This window comes from Ovis aries, chromosome 3, assembly GCF_016772045.2.
Source record: "Ovis aries strain OAR_USU_Benz2616 breed Rambouillet chromosome 3, ARS-UI_Ramb_v3.0, whole genome shotgun sequence".
NCBI classification, from domain to species: domain Eukaryota; kingdom Metazoa; phylum Chordata; class Mammalia; order Artiodactyla; family Bovidae; genus Ovis; species Ovis aries.
In genome coordinates, this window is record NC_056056.1 from 225,627,621 (window position 1) to 225,648,494 (window position 20,874).

General features: G+C 51.0%; 1 protein-coding gene across 6 annotated transcripts in view; it reads left to right on the forward strand.

Annotated features, from left to right (window-relative positions):
• PPP6R2 (protein phosphatase 6 regulatory subunit 2) overlaps nucleotides 1-20,874 on the forward strand; it is a 63,441-nt gene that overhangs the window by 13,545 nt on the left and 29,022 nt on the right. For 4 of the 6 annotated variants that reach the window (XM_042247959.1, XM_060414319.1, XM_027968276.2 and 1 more), the window contains 2 exons: nucleotides 1,118-1,244; nucleotides 14,765-15,007. In XM_042247959.1, coding sequence (XP_042103893.1) covers nucleotides 14,781-15,007 — 227 coding nt within the window. In that variant the 5' untranslated portion in view covers nucleotides 1,118-1,244; nucleotides 14,765-14,780. Of the gene's footprint in view, nucleotides 1-1,117; nucleotides 1,245-13,745; nucleotides 13,796-14,764; nucleotides 15,008-20,874 lie in introns of all 6 variants that reach the window. The other 2 variants (XM_060414320.1, XM_060414321.1) reach the window with 2 other exon arrangements.

The window sequence follows — 20,874 nt, forward strand, 5'->3', positions numbered from 1 at the left end:
CTGACTCAATTTTAAAGGAAGGGTCCTTTGTTCTGTTTTACAGTTTTAAAAACTAGTTTCCTGTTTTAGGGTATGACATTGACTTACTGCTGGTTTACTAGCACAACTCCAAGTACTTTTTTTTCTTTTTATATGGAATTTAAAAATACACCAGAAAACACTGGATACCCTTGTGCTCACTTCCCAGCTTTATCGGTGATCAGCACTTTGCCAGTTTTTTTTTGTTGGTGGTGTTCTTCTCTCTCACACCTTTAAAATTTGTTTGGCTCTTGTGTTTCGGTAAAGTGTTTTAAAAGTAATCCAAAAATAATGTCATTTCACTCATGAATACTTCATTTTTTCTGCCAGATAAGGGAGGTTTTTGTTTTTAAAAACAAAGTAACCATGTTATTTTTACAACTGAGAGATTTGCGTTAATTCCTTAGTGCTGGTACCAGTCTGTGTTTAGATTTCCCCAATAGCGTCAAAAGCGCACTCTTCAACTGGGTTCATCTTAATTGGACCCGAACAAGACTTAAGTATTGTATTTGATGAACCAGTCTCTTAAGGCTGTTATATTCTAGAGCGGCCATCCCTCCTTGTTGTGTAAGCATGCTTTTCAGATGGTGAAATCATGACTTTCGTGCAAATACAGAGTGAACAGTCCAGGGCGCTCTTGGTCCACGGTTTTGGTGCACACCTTGAAGTCAGGATTTTCTCCGAGGAGTGCTGCTGACGTTTGGAAATGGTGTCTAGCAGTCCCACCTGGAACCCTTTGGAGCCCCTTTTTTCTGGAATTGTGAGGGGCGTTGTCTAGGCGTCTTGTGATCAGGATGTGTGTTTGTTGGGGTTGGTAGTGCGGGCGTGGCCCTGGACAGCTCCGCAGAGGCCTGCTCAGCCCTGCGCCCCGGCCATCCCATCAGCTGGCTGCCCAGCTGGGGGTGGGCGTGTGGCACTGGCACCAGTCTCGCAGAGCAAGCAAGGACAGGGGAGTTTTAGACCCTTGGCCACAAATTGTTCTGATAATCTGAATTCTCGGTTAAGGTAATGACTTCTGTTTTTTTTTCCTCTATCATTTTGGAGAGTTGACTTTAAAGACGTAGAACTTAAGTTTTTTTTCCCCTCTCTTATTTTTCAGGTGAAGAGATTCTACATCTACTGAATGAAAAATTTTTTCTTAAAGTTGCATATACTCCAAGAAAAAGTCCCAAATGTTTTTATATTTTGCCTAAATATAAAATTTAAACGAGGAGTTTCCACAGAAGGTAAGAACTGTTTTTGATTCTCGTTAACTGTGTGGTATATGCATATAGACGGTATGAGGAGACATTCGAGGATGGATGGCAATAAACTTTCAGTTTTGAAGACGTGTGTGCGGTCTCCTGACTTTCGGGGTTTCTTCGGCCCTTGTGTGTCTGGTGTTGAGGTGCTGTGCTGCAGGAAAGTGACTCGGATTCTCCAAGCCAGAGTGTGATCCAGATAAAACAGCCAGTCGTGTGTGCCGTGTGGTGAGTCACTCGTGCGTGCCGTGCGGTGAGTCACTCGTGCGGAGCAGGCGGCTCGGGCTTAGGTGTGAGTGTGGCCACCGTCAGAGCACGGTCCGTGCAGGCGCCGGAAAGGGAGGGAAGGGCTCGTGCCTCCACAGGAGCAGAAGCGCCTGAAAGGCTCTCCCATTGCAGTCCAGTTAGATGGTGGATGAATTACAGTAGTTATGACTTCTTGTGAGTGCTTCAGTGCTTTAGAAATCGGGCTAAGAGGACTTCCCTGCTTGTCCAGTGGGCAAGAATCCACCATGCAATACAGGGGACAGATGTTCAGTCCCTGGTCTGGGACAAAGATCCCGCATGCTGCGGAGCAAGTAAGCCCGTGCACTGTGGCGAGCGTCTGCTCACTGCGCTGAGAATCCGCGCGCTGTGATGGAAGATCCCTCACGATGCAGCCAAGATTCCGAGTGCCGCAGCTAAGACCATCGCAGCCAGCTAAGTAAATAAATAAAACTTTAAAAGTAAATTAAGCTATCTCTTCAGAAGTCGGAAGAGACTTGTTCTTTGGTCTCTAAGTCATGTCCGACTCCTCTGAACCGCGGCTGCAGCACACTGGGCTTCCCTGTCCTTCACTGTCTCCCGGAGTTTGCTCAGACTCGTGTTCACCCTCTTCTGGAGGCCGGTTCTGGCCAGTTCTGCATCTGACAGGGCTTTGACTGGATTTCCAGAGTCCAGATGGTTCAGCGTAGTCTTAGGTAAACTATTCTTGGTAATCATTTAAACTTACCTTCATGCTTGTGGCTATTTCTTCTTTCACTTCTGAGTTTAGACTTCTGTTCGTCGGTTCCTGCCAGCCACCCCCTTTCTCTGGGTCTCCCTCCTGCCGCCCCTCGCGGACTGTGTCCAGTATGGACGTGCTCTTGCTTGTGGACTGATGGATTGCGCAGGTATCCGCTGCTCTCCATGGACTTGCGTTGTCATTTTTTTCCAGACCAGTGAGGTTTCCGCGGTGTGTTGAGAAATGTTTACCTACTGACTCTCTGGGAGAGTCAGAATCCTCCTCGCTTACAGCGTCTGTTGATTCCGCAGTGCAGAGCTCCCCTCATGCCCACCTCCAGCTACCAGTGTGACGCCACTGAAGCCGGCTCCGGGAGAGGCGCTGCTCCGCTGCCTCGAGCAAGCTGTGCCCACCCCGGCCACCGCTGAGCCCAGCCTCGGCGGCACGGTGCCTGTGTCTCTGTCTCCTCCTCTCTGCCATCGGTACCTCTGAGGAGAGGCTGTGCCAGTCCTGTTCCGGGCTCCTCACCCAGAGGGCAGCTCGAGTCGCCCTCACAGTGGCCCTCTGTGGAGGGGCTCCTTGTCCCAGTTTTCAGGTGAGGACCTGACACACAAGAGGCCGGGTCACCCAGCAGAGCCAGCGCTTGAGACTGCCCTGTGGCCGGAGCCGCCTTTTCCCTTAGCAACAGTCTCTGCCACAGAATGTCCGCTTCTCAAGGGCTCTGCTCATGGAACTGCGTGGTCGCACGGGCAGCGTTTCTCTTTGGAAGCTGCCTTCTGTCTGATGGTCGTACTGACTAGAAAAAGGGCAGCAGCAGCACTTGAAGTTCCTCTTTTGGCTCTTGGATGAGAGTCTGGAAGGTAATGGCAGTCCTTTGCTTGGCATTCCCGAGAGACTGGAGGGTGTTGTCAGGATATGACAGGAATGCTTGTAGAGCATTGGAGCTCAGGTATAACCAGAGATACCTCGAGTCACCACGCCGCGTCACAAGCCAGGTGTTGTTCAGTTGCTCAGTCATGCCCGACTCCTTGCGACTCCGTGAACGGCAACACGCCAGGCTTTCTTGCCCTTCACTATCTCCCAGTTTGCTCAAACTCGTGTCCATCGAGTTGGTGATGCCATCCAACCGTCTCATCCGCTGCCATCCCTTTATTCTCCTGTCCTCAATCTTTCCCAGCATCAGAGTTTTTTCCAGTGAGTCAGCTCTTTCCATCAGGTGGCCAAAGTATTGGAGCTTCAGTGTTAGTCCTTCCAATTAATATTCAGGGTTGATTTCCTTTAGGATTGACTGGTTTGATCTTGCTGTCCAAGGGTCTGTCTGGAATCTTCTCCAGCACCAGTTTGAAAGCATCAATTCTTTGGTGCCCCACTTTCTTTATAGTCCAGCTCTCACATCCATACATGGCTACTAGAAAAACCATAGCTTTGACTATACAGACCTTTGTTGGCAAAGTGATGTTTCTGCTTTTTAATACGCTATCTAGGTGTGGCATAGCTTTTCTTCCAGGTGCAAGCATAGCTTTTAATTTCATGGCTGCAGTCACCATCTGCAGTGATTTTGGAGCTCAAGAAAACAAAGTCTGTCACTGTTTCCATTTTTTTCCCTATCTATTTGCCATGAGGTGATGGGACTGGATGTCATGATCTTAGTTTTTTGAATGTTGAGTTTTAAGCCAGCTTTTTCACTCTCCTCTTTAATTTTCATCAAGAGGCTCTTCAGTTCTTCTTCACTTTCTGCCATAAGGGTGTTGTCATCTGCATACCTGAGGTTACTGATATTTCTCCTGGCAGTCTTGATTCCAGCTTGTGCTTCATCCAGCCAGGCATTTTGCATGATGTACTCTGCATATAAATTAAATAAGCAGGCTGACAGTATATAGCCTTGCACTCATTTCGAATTTTGAACCAGTCCAGTGTTTCATGTCCGGTTCCAAGTTTTGCTTCTTGTTCTCTTTGCTTCTGTGGGCTTCTCAGGAGGCGGGTAAGGTGGTCTAGTATTCCCATCTTTTTAAGAATTTTCCATAGTTGGTGGTGACCAACATAGTCAAAGGCTTTAGTATAGTCAGTGGAGCAGAAGTAGATGTTTTTCTGGAATTCTTTTGCTTTTTCTGTGATCCAGCAGATGTTGTCAATTTCATCTCTGGTTCCTCTTGCCTTTTCTGAATTCAGCTTGTACTTCTGAAAGTTCTCAGTTCGTGTGCTGTTGAAGGTTCGCTTGAAGGATATTGGGCATTAGTTTGCTAGCATGTGAAATGAACGCAGTTGTGTGGTAGTTTGAGCATTCTTTGGCATTGCCCTTCTTTGGGATTGGAATGAAAGCCGACCTTTTCCAGTCTTGTGGCCACTACAGACTTTTCCAAATTTGCTGGTATATTGAGTGCAGCACTTTAATAGCATCATCATTTAGGATTTGAAATAGCTCAGCTGGAATCTTGTCACCTCCGCTAGTTTGGTTGCTATGGTAGTGATGCTTGCTAAGGCCCGCTTGACTTCACACTCCAGAGTGTCTGGCTCTAGGTGAGTGATCACACCATCCTGGTTATCCAGGTCATGAAGATCTTTTTCGTAGAGTTCTTTTGTGTGTTTTTCCTACCTCTGCTTAGTATCTTCTGCTTCTGTTAGGTCCATAGCGTTTCTGTCCTTTATTGTGCCCATTTTTGCGTGGACTGTTCCCATGGTCTCTCTGATTCCCTTGAAAAGCTCTCTAGTCTTTCGCATCCTGTTGTTTTTCTCTGTCTCTCTGCACTGTTCACTGAAAGTAAAAGTGAAAGTGTTAGTCTCTCAGTTGCGGCCGACTCTTTGCGACCCCATGAACTGTAGCCTACCAGGTTCCTCTGTCCATGGGATTCTCCCCTGGAGTGGGTAGCCACCTTCTCCAGGGGATCTTCTTGACCCAGGGATCAAACCCAGGTTTCCTGCGTTGCAGGCAGATATTTTACTGTTTGAGCCATCAGGGAAGAGAAGGCTTTCTTCTCTCTTTGCTGTTGGAACTCTGGGTTTAGATGGGTATATCTTTCTTTTTCTCCCTTTCCTTTCGCTTCTCTTCTTTCCTCAGCTGTTGGTAAGGCCTCCTCAGACAGCCATGTTGCCTTGTTGCATTTCTTTTTATTGGGGATGGTTTTGGTCACCACCTCCTGTACCGTGTTACGAACCTCCGTCCATAGTTCTTCAGGCGCTCTGTCGATCAGATCTCATCCCTTGAATCCATTTGCCACTTCCACTGTATAATCCTAAGGAATTTGATTTAGTTCATAGCTGAATGGCCTAGTGGTTTTCTCTACTTTCTTCAGTTTTAAGTCTGAATTTTGCCATAAGGAGCTCATGATCTGAGCCACAGTCATGAGCCAGTGCCTTGTTCTAAGGATGAGCTGTCAGTGGCGGGCCTCTGGGTCATCTTGGGAAGGAAAGTTAGCCTTCTGGTAGGCAAGGGCCCGGTAAGAAGATGCCAGCATCTCTTTGGAGGGCAGCACAGAGTTGTCGGGATACAAGAAGTGTGTGGATAAGAAGTGTGCAGCTGTTACCTGAGTGACGGTTCTGGAACCAGTTTATACCAGTTCCTTGGGCGGTGAGATGAGGTCACCTAAACTGGTGCTGTCACTGTGAACTCTTCACGGATGCTGCTGATGAGATGACCCGTTTCTTAAAGTACTTGGTAGCCACCAAAGCTCAGGAATGTTATTACACAGAGATTTTTGGTTGAATGACCTAGAGCTGTCCCGATGTGGGCCAGTGAGGTGATGGTCAGTCTAAGTGAGTGACTTAGAGAGTAATTCAGTTTTATTTCTACTCACAGTGCTGGTTTATATGTCATAGGTGAGATGGGCAAAGGTGAGCTTTTTCTTTAAAAAATCGGTTTTTAAAGTTATTCATTTTTGGCTGCATTGGGTCTTCGTTGCCGCCCATGGGCTTTCTCTGTTTGTGATGAGGAGGGACTCCTCTCCAGTCGGGGTGGGCAGTCTTCTCATCGCAGCGGCTCTTCTCATTGTGGAGCACAGGCTCCGAAGTTCTGGTGTGCAGGCTTAGTTGCTTTGTGGCCTGTGGGGTCTTGGACCAGGGATCGAACCTGTGTCGCCTGGATTTGCAGGCAGGTCTCGTGACCACTGGACCACCAGGGAAGGCCCCTAAAGTGTGTCTTTTGTTGGAGGTTGTTTCTAAAAATTAAATCTGAGAAAATTCTTTTGCATTGATTGTCCATATACTATACTACTATTAAAATTATTAGTACTAATTTCTTTTTTAAAATTCACTTTTATTGAAGCACAGCTGGTTTACAGTGCTGTCTGTCAGTGTTACTTTCTGCCATTTTGTTTCACATTTCCCTTTACTGGTACCTCCCTGTTTTTATATCTCCTTTTCTATTTTCCGTCAGATAGATCATTTTTGTTTCACTCCTGATTAAAAGTCACACATTCTATTTTGTGCGTGTGTGTGTGAGGCCTTCTTGAACTTAAGACCTTTTGCCATGGGTGTTTGACTTTTCAAGTGTCACAGGATCTTTGCTTTCCTTCAGTACGACGACTGTCCTAACACGCTCCTCTCCTGATTGACATGCCCCCAAATTCTGACCTCTGCTCTATTTTATTTAAAAATGTGAGTAGTGATTGAAGGATATGTTAGGATTCTTGGGCTTCCCTGGTGACTCAGTGGTAAAGAGTCTGCCTGCCAATGCAGGAGACACAGTTTTGATCCCTGATCTGGGAAGATCCCATGTGCCTTGGAACAGCTAAGATTGTGTGCCGCTCCCCTGGGCCTCTGGTCAGAGCGGGAGCTGCGCCTGTGAAGCCCTCGTGCCCGGGAGCCTGTGCACCGCAGGAGAGAGGCCACCACAGTGAGGAGCCCGCACGCCGCGCTGAGGCGCAGCCCCTGCTCACTGCACGTAGAGAGGGGCCTGTGCAGCAGGCGAGACCCAGCACAGCCCAAAGTGAATACACAGTGTTTTGGAAAAAGGATATGTTAGGGTTCCTTATCATGTTACTGGATAATGCAAAGCTTGTTTTAGTAGCAGTTTTGTAGCGATTCTGGGTGGGAGTGGTAGGTGGTTTCTGCCTCCGTGAAGAAGACCTGTGGGATATGCCTGAGGCTGAGGTCAGGCTGCAGGCGGAGAGGCGGAAGGGGCCCTGGGGGAGACTGTCTCCTGCTTTGTTGTTGTTACTGAAATCCTGTAGATGTTTTTGTAAATTGCAGATTATTTCATAGTGAGCCTCTCCAATTTATGAATCCTTTCTAAATCTTGCGCTCAGCTTTATGGCTGTTTCGTCAGTGGCTGTTTGCCTTCAGTCTTTGTTTTAACGGTTTCTGGGCCTCTCTGCTGTTGCGCGCAGTGCTGGCTGTGCATGGCTGCGCCTGGCCTTTCTCCCGGTGGCGCGGGCGGGGGCAGCGCTCTGCGTGCTCGGCGGCTCACGGTGGCTCACAGCGGCTCCTCGCGCTGCGTGCCTGGGCTCTGGGTGCAGGGCTTCGTTCACGGCAGCACGCGGGCACAGTAGCTGTGCCCCGCAGCACGTGGGGTCTTCCCAGATCAGGGATTGAACCTGTATCTTCTGTATTGTCAGGCAGGTTCTTTTTTTTTTTCCTTTCTCCCCCCGCCTTTTTTTGGTAATATAAATGTATTAATTTTAATTGGAGGCTCATTACTTTACAATATTATATTGGTTTTGCCATACACTGACATGAATCCACCACGGGTGTACACGTGTTCCCCATCCTGAACCCCCTCCCACCCCCTCCCCATCCCAGCCCTCTGGGTTGTCCCAGTGCACCAGCCCCCAGCACCCTGTCTCATGCATGGAACCTGGACTGGTGATTCGTTTCACATATGATAACATACATGTTTCAATGCCATTCTCCAAAATCATCCCACCCTTGCCCGCTCCCAGAGTCCAAAAGACTGTTGTATACACCTGTGTCTCTTTTGCTGTCTTGCATACAGAGTTATCGTTACCATCTTTCTAACTTCCATATATATGTGTTAGTATACTGTATTGGTGTTTTTCTTTCTGGCTAACTTCATTCTGTATAATCAGCTCGAGTTTCATCCACCTCATTAGAACTGATTCAAATGAGTTCTTTTTAACGGCTGAGTAATACTCCATTGTGTATGTGTACCACAGCTTTCTTATCCATTCATCTGCTGATGGACATCTAGGTTGTTTCCATGTCCTGGCTATTATAAACAGTGCTGCGATGAACATTGGGGCGCACGTGTCTCTTTCAATTCTGGTTTCCTCGGTGTGTATGCCCAGCAGGGGGATTGCTGGGTCATAAGGCAGTTCTATTTCCAGTTTTTAAGGAATTTCCACACTGTTCTCCATAGTGGCTGTACTAGTTTGCATTCCCACCAACAGTGTAAGAGGTTCTTAACCACTGTTAAGAATACTACAAAAAAAAAACAATATCACAGAAACATTATGTAACAATATCACAGAAACATTATGTAATAATATCACAGAAACATTAATATCACAGAACACTATGTAATTATATCACAGAAGCATTATGTAATAATATCACAGAAGCACTATGTAATAATATTACAAGCCATGACACTGAGGGTGCTCATGGTGTGCTTGGTGCTCCGTTGCTTGGGACTTCGTGCTTCTGCTGTAGGGGACGCTGGTTCGATCCTCGGTCAGGAAACTAAGATTCTGCGTGCTGTGCTGTGCAGCCAAAAAAAAAAAAGTGATAATAATATTATATGAGGTATAATTTACGTACAGCAAATGGACCCATGTTATGTTTGTAGTTCTGTGGGTTTTAATAAATATGCCGCCACGGTCAAGAAGCAGAGTATCTTGACATCACCCCCACAGCTCCGTCTTGTTGCTGTCGCCTGTAGCCTGTGACCCTGAGCAGCCGCTTGTCTCCCGGCACCGTGGGCTCGGTTGCTGTGCTTAAAGTCGCATATGAATGGAATCATTCAGCTTAGCTTTTTCGTGCCCAGCTTCTTCCCTCCCAGGGCGCTTCGCTCCATCTGTCCTCACGGAGGCGCTTGCCCCTCTCGCTGAGCGGTCTTCCGTTGTGGGAGGGGCATTGTTTGCCTCTCACCTGTCAGCGGTATTTGGGCTGCGTCCAGTGTTTGGCTGCTGTGAATGAGGCATTTGGGAACCTTGTTTACAACGAGTCTTTGTTTGGATTTATGGTTGCATTTCTCTAAAGTTAATACCTGGGATTGGAATTGCTGGGTCACATGGTAAGTGGATGCTTAACTTTATAAGAAACTGGCAAAGAATTCTCCAGGGCGGTCGTGCCATTTTACAGTCCTGCTCACAGTGTGGGAGTTCCTGCCCTGCATCCGTGCACATGTGGTGTTGGCAGCATTTTAATCTCAGCTGTTCGAGTGGCGCCCCTTAGCGTACGTTTCCTGGCAACAGTGGTGATAGTTTTCCATGTGCTTATTGGCTATTTTTAAATCTTTTTTTGCAAAGTGTCCAGATCTTCTGTCCATTTAAAAAAAACACATTTTTACTAGTCTTCGTTGCAGCGGGTGAACCCTTAGTTGCAGTGTGTGGGATCTAGCTCCCTGTTCAGGGACCAGACCCAGGCCCCTGCGCTGTGAGCACAGAGTCTAACCCACTGGACCACCAGGGAAGGCCCTGTCCGGTTTTTAGTTGAGTATTTTTCATATTACTGCTTTCTAAAAGTTCTTCACGTTATCTCGTTAAGAATGCTTTGTCAGAGACTTGTGGCTTGGTGATAAAGAATTTGCTTGCTACTGCAGGAGACATGGGTTCTATCCCTGGTCCGGGCAGAGCCCTCTGCTGCGGAGTAACTCAGCCCGTGCACCGCAGCTGTTGCGCCAGACTGCAGAGCCCTGGAGCCGTAGCGCTGAGCCCAGCACCCCAGAGCCCCTGCTCTGCAGCGAGCGGGGCCCCCACGGTGGGAAGCCTGCACACCTCTGCTCTCCACAAGTAGAGAAACGCCGCACAGCAGTGAAGACCCAGCACAGCCAAAAATGAAAAGCAATAAAATTATTTTTTTAAAAAAGAATGCTTTATCAGATATAGAGAACAAATGCTTTCTCCCTTTCTGTGATTTACCTGTGTATTTTCTTAATGATATCATTTAAAGAGCAGAAGTTTTCAATTTTGATAAAGTCCTGTTTATCGGGTGTTTTCTTTTTATTGGGCTGTGGGGGTGGGTTGGAAACCATCTCTGCCTTATGGCCGCTAGGGAAACGTCTGCTCTGATTCTCCTGGGATGGCTCTCAGAGCTGTTGCTTTTTCTTGCAGCCGCAGCTCTCGCTGTAGCAGCCTCTTCAGGCCCACTGCTGAGTGGCTTCTCTTTGGGAGAGAATGTCCTCTTTTTCTTGGGATCACTCTTGTTTCCTGACTCTTCAGGGTCACTGTCTGGTTCTCCTTTGGGGAAAGAGTTCTTCCTTTTGGGAAGATTTACAGTGCTAGCTGTCTCTTCAAGATCACTACCAACCAGCTGCTTCTTGGAAAAAGATTTCTTTTTCTTGGGCTTGGAGAGGAGACGTCTGGGTCTTCCCTCCTGTGCGCCTGAGGAGCCTCCTGGGGCTTTTGCTGCTTCTCAGGCCTCTCGCTTGTGTGCTCATGCTGCTCTGGAGCACTGCTGCTGTTTTCCGAAGGTGCCAGGGCAGTGGCAGCCAACCATTTTGTTTCCTTCCGTAAGCGTGTCTTCTCCTGCTTTCTGAGCAAAAATAAATAAATAAATAATAATAATAACAGTTTGCTTTTCCTTGTGTCTTATCTATCGCAAATTTACAAATATTTTTTCCTTAAATTTTCTTCTAAAGATTTTAGTGTTGGTGTTTATGGTTAACTCTGTGATCCGTGGATGATGTGAGGTAAGGGTTGAGGTCTGATTTATATATAGATACTCAACTTTCCAGAGCTGTTTGTTAAAAAGGATTATCCTTTCCCCATTAAATTGCTGTGGTGCACTTAGTTGAAGTCAGGTGGCCGTGTGTGTGTTGGTCTTCATATGGTCTCTCTGTTCTGTTCTGCTGAACCACTAGACCCACACTCTCCTGAGTAATCTCACTTTATAGGAAGCCTTAAAATCAGGCGCTGTTAGCACTCCAACTTTGTTCTCTCCTTTCAAAATTGCTTTGGTTCTCCTGGGTTTTTTCCCCATATACATTTTAGTTTCAACTTGTCCATTTCTATTTTTAAAAATCTGCTAGAATTTATTTGGGATTGCATTGAATCAGTAAACCAGTTTAAGAAAAAAGACCCGTGTCTTAACAGGGTCTTCCCTGGTGGCTCAGCTGGTGAAGAATCTGCCTGCAGTGCAGGAGACCTGGGTTCCATCCCTGGGTGGGGAAGATCCCCTGGAGGAGGGCCTGGCAGCCCACTCCAGTATTCTTGCCTGGAGAACCCCATGGACAGAGGAGCCTGGCGGGGCGCAGTCCACGGGGCTGCCAAGAGTCGGACACGGCTGAGCGACTAAGCACGGCACAGCAGACGTTGACAGCTGTGTATTGCTTGTATGCTGAGACACGGCTCCTTTTTGGATATTGGCCTTGTAACTGGTAAGCTAGCGAGGCTCACTCTCATTAATCCTAGTGGCTCTTTTCCATACAGATTTCTAGGCGTCTCTGCTTACACAGTCGTGTCATCTGTGAGTGCGGGCAGTCTTGCTTACTCTTTTTTGACCTGCATGTGTTTCCCCTGTCGTCTGGCACTGCCGTGGATGGAGCAGGTCTTCACTAGAATCTCGAATAGAAGAGCTTAGTTTCTTACTCCAGTCTCAGGAGGAAAACATTCAGTCTCTTCAGCGCATTAAGTGTGCTGATAGCTGTAGGGTTTTAGTAGATGCCCTTAATCAGGTTCAGGAAGCTCCCTTCTATTCCTAATTTATTGAGAGTCTTTTTTTGGTCATAGAAGTGTGTTATATTTTTTTCAAATTACTTAAACCCAACCATGTTACGTTAAATAATCTAAGTACTTTAATTAAAAGGCAAAGAATAACAGAATAACAAAGCAAGACCATATCAACTATGTGCTGTTTAGAAAAGAAACACTTTAAATATGAAGATACAGGTATGTTTTACAGATATATAAAAGGAAGTTGCAGGATGTAGCCAGTATGAACTAGGAGAATGGTGTGCTGTGTTCATGTGGGACAAGCTGACTTCAGGACACAGGACACAGAGAGACCACCTCTAGCTGCCCTGCTTGGCAAGTTCTTGTTTGGAAAAAAGCCCTGGTTAGGTGGGGGTCTCCTTCCCTGGATTGTGTGTTATCCAGGTGCACAGGTCATTCTGTAGGGCTTCAGAAGAGAGGGCACCTGCTGTGTGGGGGGGGCAGCAATCTTGTCCTGAAGGCCCGTCTAGTAATCGTTTTTTCTCGTCCCCTAGAATCTGTCACTAACACCGCAGATACCCATCTGCACTCCTCACAAGAGAAATAAGGAAGATGTTAGGACCTAGATGGAAATTGAGTGCAGAGATTTCCCTAGTGGCTCAGACGGTAAAGCGTCTGTCTACAATGCAGGAGACCCAGGTTCGATCCCTGGGTCGGGAAGATCCCCTGGAGAAGGAAATGGCAATCCACTCCAGTACTCTTGCCTGGAAAATCCCATGGACAGAGGAGCCTGGTAGGCTGCAGTCCATGGGGTTGCAGAGAGTCGGACACGACTGGGCGACGTCACTCACTCACTCAGCTCGTGGAGCCCCTGCCCTGAATGTCCCAGTGGCCTGCACCTGAGTCTGGCGGGCGCCTGGGATCTTCGTCAGTGAGGGGCCCGAGCACAGGAGCGTGTGCAGAGGGTGAGGGCAGAGCACGCTTTGTGTTGGCAGAGAGATGGCACACTTGTGGCAAGGGTGGAGTTGGGGGGCAGCAGGGAGTCCCCAGAGGACGTGGAGGCACACTGAGGACAGTGCCCTGGTGAGTGGTGGGCATTTGGGGCCAGACAGGCTTTAACGCCGACGTGAGAGGACCATGAAGATGTCTGTGTTTCGGGAAAGGGAGTTTAATGCAGCAAAGACAAGAGGCTGTGGAGGGCGTGGCTGGACAGCTGAGGGGCCGGTGTCATGGGGTTCTGAGAGGTGGGCTTCACACACACAAACTAGGGCTTCCTGTCGTGTGGGGAGTCCTTTCTCTTCCAAATAAAAATATTAGATCAGATAGATCCCCCGTCTGTTATCATGATTTTGTGGATAGTGATTTAACACTGAAAAGATTCGTAATCTCAAATAGAGGTTTAACTTGGTTAAAGATACAGACTTTGAGGACTTGCCCAGTGGTACAGTGGATGAGAGTCCGCCTGCCAGTGCGGGGTCTGCAGGGTTGATCCCTAGTCCGGGAATGTCCCACCTGTGGAAGAGCAGCTGAGCCTAACACAGCCGCTGAGCCTGCTCTCTCGACGGCGCGCGGCGGCTGGCACACCGCAGAGGGAAGAGGCAGGAGGCGGGAAGGGAGCGTAGTGCTGCTCCCGGCAACTAGAGAAAGGCAGCCGAGACCCAGTGCAACAACGCAAAGATAAATGATTGTTGAATGTTTAAAAAGTACAGGCTTAGGTTTTCCATTTTGTATCTAACACAGAAAACTTTGCTGCAAACCAGCCTAGGCTCACAGACTGCCACAGGGACTCGGTGAGTGGCCAGACCTTGTATAGTCCAGGCACAGAGAGCCAGGCCTGGAGACAGGGTGGGGCTGCGGCCTGAGGGCTGCTGGGTGAGGGGCCCAAGGTGGGGAGTGTAGAGCCTCGGTGTGCAGGCGGAGGCGGGGCATCAGGGGCAGCCCTGGCCACCCAGCAAGGGACGGGCCGGGGGCAGGGAGGTGGGGGCAGCGGCGGAGAGACAGGAGAGCGAAGCTTGTTGCCCTCCTGGGTCCTGGAGACGGGCGGCCCCGACCTCAGCGGGGCCGAGTAGGGAAGCCCGGGGTCAGGGGGCAGCAGCGGCAGGAGTGGGGGCCGAGGCTGCGGCCCTTGTGTGGCTTCCGCGTGAAAGGCGAGGCTGGGCAGGGGGCAGCTTGGGGCCAGCTTGCTTGGACACTTTTGGCGGGCTTTCAGCTCTGTGGGCGGCTTCTGCTCGCCTGGCCCCTGGTCCCTGGCGCTGGGGTGATGAAAGCAGAGGAAGGGGTCTCCTGGCCTATGGGCCCGCAGCAGCGGGGAGCCCTGGGGGGTCAGCCTGCAGGCTGGAGATGTGCTCCCGGAAACGCTCTGCTGCTCTAAGAGTTGGCTGCACAGGAGGGGCCGTCTCTCCTCAACCAGAAAGCTTTTTCGAAGATAGTGTACAGAAAATTAAAAATGTACATGATTCGGAGACATCTGGGGAGAGGTGGGCAGTGTTGATTAAGGAGGGAGGGGGACACTGGGAGGAGGTTTGTGAGTCGTGAACTCTCTGGGTGGAGGGGTATTCGCTGTCTGACACGGGGACAGGCCTCTGTGGCCTCGGGCCTGGGGCTGTGAGCAGGAGCTCCGACGAGGGGAGGCGGCGGGGGTGGCCCATGGAGGCACCCCCTGCTGCCCGGGCCGGCCAGCGTGGGCGTGGGACTCGCTGCAGGGTGGCTGAGGCCGGTGTGTGCAGGCTGGGGGACGTGACCTTCTTCTCTGCTTGCAGCTCTGTGGCCAGCACCATGTTCTGGAAGTTTGACCTGAGCGCCACGTCGCATGTTGACAAGCTGCTGGATAAGGAGGGCGTGACGCTGCGGGAGCTGATGGATGGAGAAGACATCCTGCAGGAGTGCAAGGCCCAGAACCGGAAGCTGCTGGACTTCTTGTGCCGGCGGCAGAGCATGGAGGAGCTGGTGGGCCTCGTGACTCAGGACCCAGCCCTGGACCTGGAGGAGAGGGCCCGCTTCAAGTGCGTACCGGGCTGGCCGCGCTCAGGGGGTAGCGGATGGGGCTTGAGGACAGCCGGGCCTGCACTGTCGAAGGGAGCGGCTGACCCTCAACGTTGACCCCACCCGACGTGTGAGAAGGGCCGCCAGTGGGCGTTGTGTCTGTGATGTTTAAGGTCTGGGATCCCCGCGTGTGATTCCTCACCCTGGGATGTAGCGAGCAGCAGTGCAACACGTGGAAGCGTTTTGGGGAAATGCTGGAAAACAGCTGAGCCCTGACAGAGGCCGATGCGTGCGCTCGGCCTGGCGAGGCGGGCAGTCCCCAGTGATGGGTGGCGCGTGGCTGCTGGACTATGGGGCCTTCTGCCTGGAGGAAACACGCTGTGCCCTTCGTTGTCCCAACTGGTCTCAGAGCCATGACGTTAGGAGATGACAGGGGGCCGAGTGAGGACTTGGGACTGGGGCTGGGTGCGGGTGCGGACAGAGGAGTGTGAACGGCGGGGCCTCGGGGGGCAGGAAGGACCCAGCACTGGCCTCTGACTCTGAGGGTGCCGCTCGGGTCCCACTCAGACTTGGGGACGTGCGGGAGCAGGGGTTGGTGGCACAGGGAGTCAGGGCAGACAGGGTGCCCGCAGCTTCTCACGTGTCCCACTGGGGTCGGCATGTGTGGTCACGTCTTAGAACGGACTAGGGAGTTACGGCCTGAGGTCAGATCCTGTTTTTGTAGTACCTGTCAGCTGAGAATGGTTTTACATTTTAAAATGGTTGGGAAAAAAGTGAAAAAATTGTATTTATTTACCTGAAAATGGCAAAATTCACATTTCATTGTCCATCAGTAAAGTCTTGTTGGATAAAACCATGACCTGTTGACTGTGACAACATAGGCCTTCTAAAATAGTTACTCTCTGACCCTCTGTAGACTCTTTGCTGACTCAGGAGGCAAATAAAGCAAGATGAACCGACGAGGGCGGGGGCGTCAGGGCTGTGGTCTGCACTCCTGCCTGACTGGAGTGCTCCAGAGAGAGGCAGGGGCTTGCTCGTGGAGGAGCCGGGGCATGGCGCCGCCACTGTGGCGCGTCAGAGCCCGTCAGGCCATCTCCTGAGATGTGCCTGGTCTTATCTCCGCGTCGCCGTTAGCGACCCCATTCCTCTGATTCTTTCGCTCTCAAGTGGGTCCTGATGCTGCCCGAGCGAGGCTGTCTGGTCTGAGGCGCTGGCAGCAGTGGGAGGGCAGGAGGACCGGCTGGCTGGTTGTGCTTCTGGGTGGAGGGTCCCAGCACAGCAGTAGAGACCGGAAGAGCTTTACAGTCAGAGTCGGAGGAGATCGGCAGTCGGGAGCACAAACAAGGCAACAAGGAAACCTGCCGCTCTGGGCAGGGACACGCACAAGTAAGCAGGTGGGACAGTGTTTGCACGTGTATACGAAAAGGGCAGCCCCAGATAGGGACTTAACGAAGAGCTGTGATTAATCTTATAGAGGCGGGCAGAGGGCAGTGGGGCGGACGGGCCGGATGATGTGAGAGCTCCAGCGTCACACAGGAGGTCGGTTCGTGATGTCTGCAGTTGCTGAAGATGTCTGTTTGTGTTTTATTTGGAAACATGGAGGTGAATAGTAGAGAAGGTGCCAGGAGGCTGTGGTGACCGTCTCAGCAGTGTGGCCTGCGAGTGGGGATGGGGGCTCTTCCTCAGGAGCCTGGTCATGCTGAGTAGTTATAGCATGTGTGCATGTCACCTGCTAGAAAAGTAGAGCCTTTTTAATTTAAAAGTCAATTTTAAAATTAACTTGCTTATTAAAGATTAGTTTGCTTTGAGTTAAAATTAAATGTCCTTTTTGAAAAGAGAAATAGGCTGGGTAGATGGATGAGGTAGTAGCTGGAGGAGGGTGTGGGGTCAGGATTAGTTTTCAGAGGTGCCGAGGGTATAGGTTGGGCCTGTTTCAGGCTCTGAGCCACTCCATGGGGCCCTTGGGGCGTGCAGCAGCGCCCCATGAGTGCGGCGGGCAGGAGCGCCCTCGTCCCAGCCTCCGGACGGTTGCTCCCACGGCTGTCCTGATGGCCGCGTCAGCCTGCTGGCTACAGGCTGGATTATGCAGAGACCTGTCCGGGATGTAGGGGTGCCTCTGAGCCGCGGGGCCCAGGGGGCCACCCTGAGTGGTCGGCTGCTCTGCTAATGCCAGAGGAGCTCCGTGCAGGTGAGGCCCTGTGCAGCAGCCCGGGGCTGGGAGCTGGCCCAAGATTCCTGAGGATGCTTCTGGCTCTTTCTTAAGGTTCCCGTGCAGTTTGCCTGCCGAGCTTTGGACCATTTGAGAAATGAAATGATAAAGAGTCCGCAGGTGGATGCCAAGCTCACACTGTTGTTTCTGGTGCGGTGGTGTGGCGATGGGTGGAGGAGGGCTTCCTCTTCTCGAGTCACAGACCTGCATGCCTGTGGGGAGCAGGGCTGGGCCCGGCAGCCCAGGAAGGGCTCCCCGCACCCCCACCCCGTCCTGCAGGGCAGCACAAAGGAGGACGCCGAGCCCTGGGGAGCGCCTGGGGAGCAGCCGGGCAGCCACAGAGAGGCGTGCAGAGGGCCCAGGAGCCTCTGCCGTGATGGCCCCGGACTCTGCTTGCTCACCCGGAGATTGCTGCGGCCCCTCCTGTGTTCCTGAGGTTCGCTTTTCTTGCTGCGGCCCCTCCTGTGTTCCTGGGGTTCGCTTTTCTCTCTTTCGCTTGCTGCCCCTGGCTAATTCTGTTCTCTGACAGCCTCCTGAGTGCACCCTTTTCTCCCGGGCTGGCTCTGCCGGGTCACATCCAGGCTGGGCGTGGTTCTCCTGTCATTTTGAAGACTCCAGGGTTGTCTTTGCCAACTGAAAAAAAGGGCACAACTTAAAAGCTGAGAATTACGTTTTACTTGGCGGACTCTCTGAAGACTTTAAACCCTGGGGAGAGGACTCCCAGATCACTCAGGGACGCCTCTGAAGAGGCAAGTGAGGAGCCAAAATGTGTAGTTTTTCCAACAAAGATCAGGTAGTCAGAACTTCAGAAGATTGCTGTTCATTAAAGAAGACCAGACGACTCACGCTGCGGATTGAGCGCCTCTCTGTGCCTGGGAAGGTGTGGGGTCTGGGCTCACCGCTCGCTCTTCTGCCCTGCCCTGCAGCTGTCTTGGCAGCGTCCTGTGCACTGCCGTCCTGAGTCCCCTCGCGGTTCGCCCTTGAGGGTGGCAGCTCTGACGGAGAGAGGAGCCCCGCGGGGCTTCCAGGCCCGGGGCGGACTGTGCTCACGGAGACGTCCACATGGCTCACTCGCAGCTTCTCTTCCTGACTCCAGCCCTGCTGCTGAGAGATCTGAAGCCACAGGCCCCCAGTTTTGCTCAGGGGCATCCTAGGGCCTTTTCTAACTCTGTTGCTCTGCAGTTTCCCAGGACCTTATCCCCTGGGTCAGGATGGGGATCTCAGAAGTGGCACCAATAATCCAGGAGAACTTTATAGTCAAAGTGTTTGGGGAAAATTAGTAATAAATAAATACAAAACAAAGTGAACGAAACCAGGGAGTTTCATCGCAGCAGCTGCAATGGGGACCTGCCTGGGGACCACTGTTTGCATCCAGGCCTCTCTGAGCGTTAGAGAACACAGGCTCCTATGCTCAAAGCGCTGTGAGGCCAAACTGGAACGCCAGAGGCTGGAGCAGAGAAACGTGTGTCACTGTGGGGCTAAGCAAGAATGGTGGCTTGTGCTGTTGCCAAAATGTTGGCTCTCTGTGCCCCATTGCCAAACAGAAATATGAAGACACAGTTGTGGAGGAGAAGGAAAAGAAAGTGAAAGTGTTGCTCGCTCAGTCGTGTCCGACTCTTTGCGACCCCATGCACTGTAGCCCACCAGGCTCCTCTGTCCATGGGATTCTCCAGGCAAGAATACTGCAGCGGGTAGCCATTCCCTTCTCCAGGGGATCTGCCCAACCCAGGGATCAAACCTGGTGTCCTGCATTATAGCAGATTCTTTACCGTCTGAGCCACCAGGGAAATGGCTTTATTACTTTGCCAGGCAAAAGGGGAACACTAAGTAGGCTAATGCCTCAGGGACTGTGCCCCCACTTCCTGGTGAGTTGGGAGAGATGATGTAGTCAGGCAGGGTCTGTGATGAGGACCAGAGCCGCAACAGTCTTGCGTTCTTTATTCCACAGTTTCTAAGGAGTGGGGTTGCTGACAGGGTCAGGGTCTATGTGCAGAGCCTCGGGTGGTCGTCTCCTAATCTTCACGGCCTCTCTGGGCCCTTTAGTCTTGCTTCCCGTGGTTCCCTGGCTGCTGCTCCTCTGATGAGTAACTGTCCCGCCTTTTGGAACTCAAAGAAGGGCACGGGAGCTGCAGTCTTGCCTACAGGAAGGCTGTGTGTGCACACTCAGCCGTGTCTGACTCTCTGGGACCCCATGGACTAAAGCCCACCAGGCTCCTCTGTCCATGGAGTTTTCCACGCAGGAAGACTGGAGTGGGTTGCCGTTTCTTTCTCCAGAGGACCTTTCCAACCTAGGAATTGAACCTGCATCTTTTGTGTCAGCAGGCAGATTCTTTACTACTGAGCCAAGAATTGATGCTTTGTCTAAAGGAAATGGGGAAAAAAAATAAGTAAAGGAAATGGGGGACAAAAAGGCCTCCTTGCCTGGGAGACCTAGAGGGCCCTGCTTGGCATCAGTGCCCCAAAACCCCAAACTCCCCAGTAGTTTTAGGGGAGAAGCTTGTAGGCAAATTTGAGGTGAGAGCTGCGGGATGTGGTGCTTTCTTCTCTTTGGTTGGTGGTGAGGTAACAGGGCAGAGCTCCAGGAATCTTGGGCTCAGGCTGAAGTTACTGTCATCCGTCTGGGGGTGGGTGGGGGAGCTTAGTTCTGCTGAAGAACTCAAAGGTATTGTTGTGTGTATCCCTTTAGCAGAAGATGCTTGCTCCTTGGAAGAAAAGCAGTGACCAACCTACACAGCATATTAAAAAGCAGAGACATTACTTTGCCTGTAAAGGTCCGTCTAGTCAAAGCTGTGGTTTTCCCGGTAGTCATGTATAAGTTGTGTGAGCTGGACAATAAAAAGGCTGCTGCTGCTAAGTGATTTCAGTCGTGTCCGACTCTGTGCGACCCCATAGACGGCAGCCCAGCAGGCTCCGCTGTCCCTGGGATTCTCCAGGCAAGAACACTGGAGCGGGTTGCCATTTTTCTTCTCCAGTGCATGAAAGTGGAAAGTGAGAGTGAAGTTGCTCAGTTGTGTTTGAGCGCTGCAGAATTGATGTCTTTGAACTATGGTGTTGGAGAAGACTCTTGAGAGTCCCTTGGACAGCAAGGAGATCCAACCAGTCAATCCTGGAGGATATGAAGACTGAATGTTCATTGGAAGGACTGACGCTGAAGCCGAAGCTTCAGTACTTTGGCCACCTGATGGGAAGAGCCAACTAACTGGAAAAGCCCCTCATGCTGGGAAAGATTGAAGGCAGGAGGAGAAGGGGGAGACCGAGGATGAGATGGCTGGATGGCATCACCGACTCCACGGACGTGCATTTGAGCCAACTCCGGGAGGTGATGGAGGTGATGGAGGACAGGGAAGCGTGGCGTGCTGCAGGCCTTGGGGTTGCGAGGAGGAGGCCGCGACTGGACGAGGGAACAACGTTGAGGACCCTGCCCCGGGGCTGTACCATTGTTTCTTGACTGCCCCTCGCTTCTTTGTCAGCTACTGTTTGAACCTGCCCTTCCTAACTTGGGGGAGGTGTGTGTGTGTTCCCTCCCTCAGTGGTGTCTGACTCTTTGTGACCCTGTGGACTGCAGCACGCTAGGCTTCCTTGTCCTTCACTATCTCCAGGAGTTTGCTCAAACTCATGTCAAGTCAGTGATGCCATCCAACCATCTCATCCTCTGTCGTCCCCTTCTCCTCCTGCCTC